Below are 11,113 nucleotides of genomic sequence, written 5' to 3'. Positions count from 1 at the left end.
TGTCAAGTTCACTTTGTTATGATCCAGAATGCCTGATTAGCCTGGTTGGTGTGATGGGAAACTCAAACAAAAGCTGCAAGCACAGTTTGAATGTTTCCACAGGATTACTCAGATGGTCTTCAAGTTAAGCTACAACTGTATCACTGACTGGAAAGTATGCTAATTTCATCACTACAATGGATCCTAAAAAAGTCCTTAGATGCTCATTGCAATGCCAGATTCAGTTGTTGGTATCAAAAGAATGTTTGGAATACATAACTGTATAAGAATCAGATGAGACCAGGCCAGAGGTAGTGCTCAAAAGTGTGTGCAAGCTTTGCCAAAGACAGTGGTGATACAGAGAACTGTAATCACTGCAGGGAAATAGTTTTACAAAAGGAGGATGGAGGGATTTTTTGCAGCAGGTACAAGAATATTTTTGATGACCCCATTCATTAAAATCAGCTAATGTTATAGTAGGAAGTTCCAACATTGACCTCGGTCGTGAAAGGGTACAGAATATCTATATTTTTGTTTATCTGATCCTTTAACTAGATAAAAAATATGTAAGAAAATGCCTCATAATTTATGAGAAAGTTGTCTGATGAGCCATACTGTGTGACTCCGCTACCGTATTTGGATAATTTAGAGTATTTTTAAACACATATTGTCTCGAAATGTTCCACAAGAGACATCTGGTTCAAAGTCACAATCACAGATGTGCTGTAAATACCGTCTGGTCTGCATGTTTCCATATGATGGTTGTTTTTCAGCCTTTATTCCAATTAAGAACAAATTCATGACCACTAATAAATGAACTGTTTTCTGACAAACGATTCCTTTTAGGCATCTAGAAAGTCATCACATATGTCTCCTGTTTGAAACAGCTTATGAATACATTATTCTAGCCCAGGTAATATAAAAGATTATGGCAAACTTTTCAAGTCCTAGCTGCAAATTTGACATCTACCGTTGGATACAGGCTAATGTGCGGACCTACCACAGGCAGGCACTGTCACTCAGTTTGTGTCATAAAACACAGCCAGAAGAAGAAAAGGAATAAAGCTTCCTGATTCTCTCTTTGAGTTTTTGCTGTTCTTTCAGGTTACTTATCTCACCAGCTCCTGCCCCCCACCCCGAACTCTAAATTTCCAACACCCCACAGGTGACTGTAGAAAGTTTTCAAAAATCACAAAAACTCTGAGAAACTTGTTTTAGGACTGGATTTCTCAGACTTATTTAGTTTCAGGACACATTGAGAAATGTTGCTCCTACGAGAAATAACATTCATGTGACCCATTCTGAGTCCATAGACACAGTTTAAGAAGTATTGTTCAAGAGTAGCTTGTTGCACATTGTTCTTCTCCTCATGCCAGCTATTGTCTGCAGATATTACATCCAACTTCCTGTCTACAAACCCAAATATCACATTACGCTTTGTGTGTCCTGATGGAGGCTCAGCAGCATATAATCATTCACTACACCCATTTTTAGAGAAACCATCACAATACAGACCAGGCATTGAGATCAAGGGATGTTTTGTCCACCGCTTCCCACTCATGACCAAAGTATGAAATATCACCTGTTATACGAAGACATAATAAACTGTCGTGAAAGTGTTTATTCTCCATTTCACACTTCGAGAAAGCTTTACTCTTCCTTGGCAAGTCTTCAGTCCATGTCTTTCTCCAAACAGCCACGATCCTCCCAATGTTCGTTCTTTCTACAACTGCCAAAGTACTGCATGGTGGCTTTCAGAGGTTTTGGTATCTGCATCTCCGTCTCTAATCCTGTGCTGTTTATATGTTCTCTCCAAATGTGTAGCCCCAACAGCTGCCTTGTCATACCCAGGTACAAAGTCGTCATCTTTCCACAGATGCATCAACTGGGCACCAGCCTCAGTTGGCAGATTGTTAGTAAGGCTGATGTTTTTGGTGCTGCAGTAAATGCCAGACAATGCTGCGCCCTCTTTTGTGTTTACGTTCACTTCAAGATGGCGGGATGCGTGAAGTCGGACTGAGGTTTCCTCACGTCTGTAGCTCCATGTCTTCCTGTCGCAGTGGAGTTTGGGCCACAAGCATTCCAAGATCTTGGATCCACAATGGTTTGCGCTGCTCCCCATCTTGCACCATCTGCTACCTGGATGACCACCACCCTTCTCACTCAAGCTTCCAATGTATTCCTTACCCCCCATCCATATAAGCACCTTATGGGTCCTATGCTTGTCATCCCCACCCTTGTTCCTAAATTCTTTTCCTTTCAACCCCATCCTCCTCATCTCCGTCCCCCCCACCCCAGGCCAGTCTTCTAGTTGGGGGGCGGGGGGGTTCGTGCCGCTAGAGTGCTGTAATCTGAGTCAACTCTGTGTTGGAGTTCCCTGTCCCCTGGGTCTCTCTCCTCTGCTGGGGGTCAACCCCCACCAAAGGGAGCTCCACGCCTAGTCATGCTGGATTAGGCGTCCCTCCCCCGGGCCCGCCACCATCTCCGGCCTTGCAGCTGTAGGCCGCTGCCACCTCCCTAGCGATGCTCCTCATCCTGCCGGACTGCTGTGTGTCAAGGCGGAATGGCGATGGGTGGCAGAACTCACGGAAGCAGCGCTTGAAGTTCTCATCCAGGAAGGCGTAGAGCACCGGATTCAGGCTGCTGTTGACGTAGCCCAGCGCAATGCAGAAGTGCATCAGGACCAGCGTGAACAAGCTGCTCAGGTTGAAGCCCAGCGACTGAGCCAGGACCATGATCTGGATAGGGGTCCAACAGACGACAAACGCTGCTACCACCACCAGGACCATTCTGGTAATGCGCCGCAGGTTGCGGTCCTTTTCTTTGGAGCCGGACAGGATGCGAACGCTGCGCAGGCGCTTGACCATCAAGCTGTAACAGATGCTGATGATAGCTACAGGGATGAGGAAGGAGAAGAGGAAGACGCAGGTGCCGAAGACAGGATCCCAGTGACTCCTCGGTTCAGGTAAAACCACGATGCACTCCACGCCTGGATGTATTAGAAAAAGAAAGGTAAATACCAGGTTAGAAAAACATTACAGTAGACTGTCCAGAACAGTGACAGAGTAGTTACAGGATGTGTTTCATTACACTAGAGGCAGGGAGAAACTGCTAATCTTTCTCTCTTAAGGGTGAAAAAATATGATCAATCTTTTGATCACTGGGGCTGTTTCTTGCACAGCAGCTACTGAACAAAGCTCAGGTGGCTCCTGGATGGACGGACGACTCAATTGGTAGCTCTCAAGTTAAAACATGACCTAGCAGTTTCCCCTGCTTCCAGTCTTTGTGCTAAGCTAGGCTCAACGAGTCTGGATATTAAAAGTGGCTAGTCCCATAAATTTACCTTTTTTTTGCACACTGCAATTGAACCAGGATAAAACCTACTCGGTATATTACAGCGAACAATGTGACTGATATCTGACTACCAACTGTTCATCAAAAATGCTAATCGCAAATGCAGGTTAGGCAGTGATACTAATAACAGGAGCAGTCACATAGGATTGAGGAAAGAAAAAACATCTACATTTATAGCAGAAACTGATGATAGAGGTACAAAGGAGACAGAGTATGAAAGTATGATGAGGACACGGTGGGAGGAAGAAGACAGGAAGACAAATGTGTGTTAACCTACAGAGAGATAAGACGGTAAAATGGAAAATGAATGAGTTGTAGAAGGTGGTGAAAGTCTTTAATAATACATTACATTAAGAGATGCAGAGGAGATACAGTCATATTATAAACCTCATAATCTAAACACGCCTTGAAATGATAGAAATAGTCCCAATCTAAAAAAAAAAAGGATTAGGATTCGTCCTCATGGAATCATAAATGTTCAGAAATTTTGTGCCAATCATTTCAGTAGGTGTTGACTAAAAACGTGAAATCTTTGACCTGATGGTGGTGCCAAAGTTTACCAAAGTCCAGTAGGATTAGCTGAGATATTGTAGTCTGGATCAGCAGAGAAGTGTGGACGCATGAGGCGCTAGCACGTCTATAAACAACAACATGACCAAAAATTCCATTTCCATTTGCAACACAATGAAATCTGCTGAATTTATGGCTTAATGTTAAGATATGTGAGAGTTGTCCTCTGACAGTTATAAGACGCCACAATCTTAAACTTCAATTTAATCAAAACTGAAATCGTAAAATCATCAAATTAAGCACGCAGCTGTTTTTGCGTGTCTTCAAAAACCTGAGATTTTGAACTCAAGAGGCACAAAGCAGTGAATGTTAACTGAACACAGGACTGGAATCAATGCAGATCTAGGCAACCAGTTTATTTCAAAAAGAAAACACAAAAACACTACAATCATGAACGGGAGGATAATCTGTGGCGAGGCTGTCTGGAGGGGAAAGGGAACAAAGGGCTGGGGCTGAGGCGAGAGGCTGAGCGTGGCAGGCAGGAGAGTGAAAAGGCCGGTCGCTGCGAGAAGACAAAAGAAAAAACAAGTGGATTATAGCAAAGGCAAAGTTTCAAACCTGAGCGCCAAAAAAAGATCAAAAAGGCCTGGACGTTACCACTGGTGGATCAACAACAAACTGGCCAAGAATGGAGAGAGGAACCAGGCTTTTGTACTGCAGTGATTGGAGTAATGACAGTCAGGTGCGCAGATTGCTGAGGCAGAGCAGGAGTGTGGAGATCAGGAGAGTGACAGGAGCCACGCCCAGCCAGGGGAAACCAGATGGGAGGGGGAAACTAAGGACGGGAGCAACAGCAAACAGGACAACAGACACCTAACAGTGAAGTGCCGACAGCTTAGTTTAATACCTTCTGGCTTCGTCAGCCTGGTGAAGTGACAGCTCGCTGTGAGCCCAGCGTGAAGAGGGAGGACGAGAAGGAGAAATCTCCCGCGCACACTTATTTTCTGACAATCCATCCGTCAGAGAAACAGCAAACTGTCCAAACAGCGATTATTTCCATCATCAGGTGATCTGGTTCTGGGATTTCTGCCATTAGATGAGTTTCATGTATTAATCATAACTCTGAAGTGAGCGGAGATTAAAGATTTGATTTTCCTGTAGTCCTGAGGCTGTTTGCAAGTCCAGGAAATCAATCTGATTTAACATTTCAGTGACAGCAGCGAGGCTTTAAAGTGGAGGTTGGAGGGTTTGCATCTGTGAGCCTTCTCGTTACTCTGATTATAATAATTATCCTGCACCAACGAGTGTGTTTTTAACGAATGAGTGAAACTTCTCTCCCTCGAGAGCACCACTTCAAATTAATTATTGCCTGTTTTTTTAAAGAAAAGGGACGCCACATGAACATAGAGCTTCAGAAATGCTGTTTTCTACTTACTTCTACACATTAAATAGGATTTTTATCTCATTTCTGTTCCACCAGATTTACGAGTAATTTCACATTCTTTCTTCTGCTGCTGTAAAAGAAACATAAATGTCGTGTTTTTGTTCTGAATTAAACCTCCAGCTGCGTTTGCACCATGGAGATAAGGCCGGGCACACCTACACATACACATATACTGCAGAGCAGCCTGCGTAAACAGTGGAGATAAAGCCACATCAAACAAATAGGATTAGGAGTTGTTGAGAGAAAAAGTTGATCTATTATTCCATTTGGTGGCTGCTTTTATCGGCTGCATCTCGCAGGGCCACGAGTGCACATGATTTATAGTGTGTGGGTGTCGGCGGTAAAAATGGAAGCTGTGACGCCGACTCCATTACTGCCACGCTTCAGCCATTGATCAAAAACACAGTAAAAGTCTGTGTGAAAGGGCGGGAATAGTAATATCCAGCTTCATAGGGCTGTGAAGTTTATGTGTTTTATAAAAATTGCTGTAAATGACTCTCTGGAGGGAGAGACAGGTACGAATGAAGCAGGCAGGTTTAAAACCTGGAGGGAAACAACAACAATGAAGATAATATTGACCCCCGCGGGGAAATAGACCCTCCACATGGGGGTCGGAGGGCAAACGGACCATCCAGCCAAGTTTCAATGTCCCACGTCAGGAGATGCATCGTACTTCACAGCCTGTCCAGATGTTATGAGTAGAAAGAAAAGCAGAGTGGTTACTCCTTCATTTCATCTGTCGCTTCTCAGCTGTCACATCTGGATGAAGCTGCTTCCTTGCCGTCTTTTCGCCTCTATCTTCAGACACGGCCGACATTTCTCTGCTGGCACTTTGATTTATTGCGTAGAATTTTGTACATCTCTCGTATGCTAAACAATCCTCCAACACCGAAGCGAGCGTTATATTTATCTCAGCTGTTGCGTCGCTCCGTCATCCGAATCCGCATAAATTCTTCTGAACACATTTAATATTTTCCACTTGTTTAGTCATAAACTGTATGTAAATAATATTTGCCAGTACTTTTCCACAGGATTCAATTCTCTGGAAAGACGCATAAACGGCACTTTTTCCAGCTTACCCACACTGCTCATGCACACACATTCCCACATAAAAACAGACAAACATGTACACATGTTTTGATGTGCACACACTGAATGTACTTTTCAGCCTGTTGATAAAGGGCATTCAATCCCTCAGCTCTCATCTCTCTGAGGAGCTGATGTCTGGTAGGTGGAAACGTCCGCGATTTATTGCTGCTCCATTAAAGCTTTTGCTGGACGCTGCATGCAGAAAGGTCAAACTGCCATCACATGATAGCTGTCAGCAGCGATCACTCAATGACTATTTTGAGATGGCTCACCTTGTGAAATGTCAATGGACGTTTTTAACTTCCCTCCGGTTCTGTACAAACCAATGCAATGAAATCGTGTCCTCGCTGAACCCAGATTAACCTTCATTAGTTCAAGGATTCGTGTCACACAAGTTCACATCCTCATGCTGGAGGAAGGAGATTGTGATAATGTTTTGCTGCTGTGGTGAACAACGTTTAGCTCGTAGTTCTTCTCAGGTGAGATCCTCTCATCATGTTCTGCCTCTGAGCAGGAGCCTGGTGGGTCATCACGCAGATGCAGCTCACCTGCTCTGGCTACAAAGACCGCTGAGGGCAGTCAGCCAGGCTTCCACCCTCTTTGCTTTTGTTGTATTTCACTTGTTTTCATCTTAATTTCCTGTCAGTTACGTAAACCTCCTGCTGCATGCTCTCCCCTTCTTTGTGCAGCTGTGACATTAAAAAACCCCTCTGTGGAGGGCAGCAGCCAGCTTCTACCTCTGACACCTGATGTCTCCAGTCGCGTCTTTTCACCTGCGCCCTGGCTGATCAGTAGGTTAAATGTACCAAAGGACATCGTCCGTCACAGTGCTGCTCCCAGGAATCAAACCCCGCTCTGTAGCTGTCGTCAGGATGTTCAGTGTCAGTGAAACACAGCAGCAGACCACAGGCCAGTTCTGTCTGTGGCATCTCTGAAAAGGTGCTACCAAAGACCAAGCAGGACGTTACGCAGATACACATCATACACAGGCTCCCAGACATCTTGGAATCAGGATTCCTATCGAGTACACCACCTTCTACTTTTACTGCATGAAGAGCAAAGTATTTCCTGGACGCTGGTGTTAGTTATACATCATGTGCTGATTTCCTGATTTCAAGAACATTTAGAGTATATTCAGTTCAGTTTCTTAATCTGAGGGCTGAACTTCATGTGCGATCTGTATCTGAAGATCAGGAAGTGGCGTCCTGGGTGATGCTTTCAAGTCTTTTTTCTTCCGTCCTTGTTTTTATTCTTTCTTTTGTTTGAATCTTGATTCTTCTGTTTAACGTCAACCTTCCATTATCTTTGTCATCAGTTCTCTTTCTTTCTTTCTTTCTTTCTTTCTTTCTTTCTTTCTTTCTTTCTTTCTTTCTTTCTTTCTTTCTTTCTTTCTTTCTTTCTTTCTTTCTTTCATAACCAGGACTCTGTGTCCCTTCCTGGTTTCCATTTCACACTTGATGATTCTCCTCCTCTGCTTTCTTTCTTTCTCATTCATCACTTCTTTCCCCTCTGTTGCGTTTTGCCTACCCTTTATTTTTTCTTTTCCTCCAGCTCGGGTCGTCTGTATTTTTCTCGCTGCTTCTCTAATCTGTTTTCAGTTCCTTGATTGTGCTCCTTCTTACTCTCCTCACCTCTGTTCAGACCTGTTATTTTCTCCTTTCCTTCTTTTTGCTTAAGGCTCTCTGTTGATCAGCTTTTTGTCTCGCCTGCTGTTCCATTTTGCTCTCCTCTCCTCTTAGATCGACTCTCTCGGCCACTCCTGCTCTTTATGATTTTCCCTTTCTGTCGTTACCTTTATCCTCTGAGGAAAATAACTTTGTCCAGTTGGCCTGTCTCTGCTCTCTGGACCGTTTTCATGTCTTCTTCTCATCTCTCTGAGTGCTAACCTCCTCTCTCCTCTTTCAATCAGTGAAACAGTGTTCTCCTCTTTTCTCCTTCCTCCTTTCACCTTTCCTCACCATCTCACACTTAATTCCTCCCTTTTCTTTGATCTCCTCTCCCTGTATCTTCCATTGTCTGCCTGAGGACAATGGCTGTGGTCTTGCAGTGATTGGGTCCTGCTGCCCTCCCACCTGAACACATGAAAGCTTGTTGCCTCAGTTAAACAGCGGCCTCAGGTCCAACATCCTGATGCCTGATGTTGATATTTTACAGATTAAATACATCAGTTCTCCACCAGGAAACAACTTTCTATATGAGAAAGGATAAAGAAATAAAGTCTGAAATGATCCCACAGCTAAAGCTGAGTAATTATCCTCACCATGGTGCATCAGTCTCAGTAAAATCACTGTTATCTTTAAGTGCATGGCTTACTGATAAAGCAATGATATGTAACATTAAATGGTCACAGGCTTTGTTAATGATAATGCATTGGAATAAACACTCAAATCCTTTACTTACAATTCATTTAAGTGAAAGCAAAACTGCAGCAGGGGCAGCACTAAACTGTGCAACGCAGCCTCATTTCTAAATTACTAAAAAAAAGCTGACTGTCAGTGACTCACAAAATGATTTATATCGACGTTGGACGTACGAGGAAGGCCGACCTTCGTTAACGTTGTGAAACGGCTGCAGTTTGCTGATGTCTAACTATCAAAACTTGGTGAGTTTTGAGAAAAGGAGATGTTTTAAAATGATTAAGTGTGTTAGATACGTCACATAACTTAAAATGGGTGAGAGTGGATTTCCACCGTCAGCTGCTGCACCATGTGATCGCCTTCCTGCAGTGTTTTCTGTGTTGCACAGCTCTGTTCTCAGACAGGTATTTAACCTGTCTGTCCTTCTTTTCTCTATTTTCATTGACTCATCTTGTTTTTCTCCTCTTCCCTGCTTTTAAGACAGAAGGACACATTATAGCGTCATACTTAACCTTACAGCAGTGGTGGCTTTAGTCATTCAGACAAATTAAAAGAGCAGAGGACAAACAGAAATAGAAAAAGACAGCATGTGTATGAGGTTGGTCTATGGTCGTCAAGTATGCATGCGATAAGGCTGAAGCCAGCTGTTTGTATGCAGACTTATCCACATAAGTCACATAACGTGACTCTGTGAGGCTTTCAGCTGCGTTAGCTTCTTTAGCTGCTGGCTGATAAATGAGTGTGACAGCAGCAGAGCTGGGCGTGTACATGAGCACCGTTTGTCCTTGTTTACCTGCTCTTGCATGAAAACCTTGCAGCTCTTAATGGATCTCTGCAGGCGCCGGCCTGCATATTGTCCTGACTCGGAGGTGATCAGTGTAACTGCTTTTACAGGCACATTTAAGACATTTTCCTGCTACCTGGTCTTAGATTTGCCCCATAAAAGCAGCTCACTAAGACCACTATTAGGTATGTGCTTCTTTTACGGCTCTCTGTAGAGTTTAAATTGCTCGTGTTAACTTAACTATAAAATCTAGATGGAGCTCAGGAGAAGCAGGTTTTTACTTTACAGCCTCTGTGATGCAGAAAACACTGATGAAAACCAGATTATCCACATCAAACTTTCTAGAATTAAAATTCATTGAGTTCTCTGCTTTCTAGTCTGCCATCGTGTTTGACAGCTGTGGGATTGACGATCAATGATAAATCAGATCAACAGTTCTTTAAAGCAGAGCCCAGGTGAATTTCAAAATAAAAGCTGATGTGATCTGGGCCTTTCAATCTATTGAGGGTTGAGATCATGCTGTGCAGGTGACGGGGGCATTTCTGTCCTCCTGGTTCGTGCCTGTCTCTCGTGGATTTGGACATATGTTTTACTGAGTGAAAAATCCTGCACAGGATGATAAAAGTTCCTGTCGGGCGTCACAGTTCGTCCTCCAGTCTGAGAGCTTGTGGGTGGGAACTGTTTGGTTTCGGTTCAGATGGGTGAAATTCACCAGCTCAGGATTTAATTCAGGTTTCAGACTCGTCCTCGTTTTCCAGCGGCTGTTTCAAGCCGACGCACCGACTGTGGACTTAATGTGTGTGTGTTACTAAAGTGACCGTACAAACCAACGCTTAGTCCTGAATATGACGTGTGTGTAATCTCACTCTACTGCATCTTGGATGTCAGGTGTGTGTGTGTGTGTGTGCGTGCGTGTGTGTGTGCGTGTGTGTGTGTGTGTGTGTGTGTGTGTGTGTGTCTATCCTTAGGCAATACAACACTTGTCATAAAAGTTTCATCCGGTTGTGCCGGGGGGGGGGGGGGGCACCAAACACACACACACACACACACACACACACACACGCACGCACGCACGCACGCACGCACGCACACAGTAAAAAGTGTTTCTCAGGCTCTTTTGTTGTCGTTTTCTTCTGCAGCACTTTATCGCTGCTTGTTTCAGACAGTTTCTCCTCAAAGCTTCATCACTCTGCAGATGATCTGAACACACAACTAAAAGCCTGTTAGTCAGCATAAATCCTGCAGAACGAAGGTTCGGCTCCATTGAAATTCTGTCAGTTTGATGCAGAATGAATCTCTGCCACCTCTGTCAGACTCATTTTAAAGTCACTGTCCGATCGTTACGTCGTGCAGCCTGCATGCAGTCTGTTCAATCAGAGACACGTTTGTCAAAGATTTGACCATTTGAAGCCAATGGTCTGATTTGGAAGAAAAGGCTCTTCGAGGAAGCTCAACACACACTCTGCAGGGAGAACGAATCCCCTTCATGAACCCATACATGAGCATCAGGAGCCGTGCAGGTGCATGAAGGTGCAGCAGCTCAACATTGCAAACCAGTGAGCACACAGCACCACAGATCAGCAGACATTACTGTAT

General features: G+C 44.1%; 1 protein-coding gene across 1 annotated transcript in view; it reads right to left on the bottom strand.

Annotated features, from left to right (window-relative positions):
* Positions 1-586: 586 nt before the first annotated feature.
* Positions 587-11,113, bottom strand: part of oprl1 (opiate receptor-like 1) — a 77,084-nt gene continuing 66,557 nt past the window's right edge. Inside the window, exon 6 of the mRNA XM_070969415.1 lies at positions 587-2,968. Coding sequence (XP_070825516.1) covers positions 2,421-2,968 — 548 coding nt within the window. The 3' untranslated portion in view covers positions 587-2,420. The remainder of the gene's footprint in view (positions 2,969-11,113) is intronic.

The sequence above is a fragment of the Chaetodon trifascialis genome, chromosome 8 (genome assembly GCF_039877785.1).
Source record: "Chaetodon trifascialis isolate fChaTrf1 chromosome 8, fChaTrf1.hap1, whole genome shotgun sequence".
Lineage (NCBI taxonomy): Eukaryota > Metazoa > Chordata > Actinopteri > Chaetodontiformes > Chaetodontidae > Chaetodon > Chaetodon trifascialis.
Note: the sequence above shows the minus strand (reverse complement) of the source record. Positions and strands in the feature narration are given on the sequence as shown.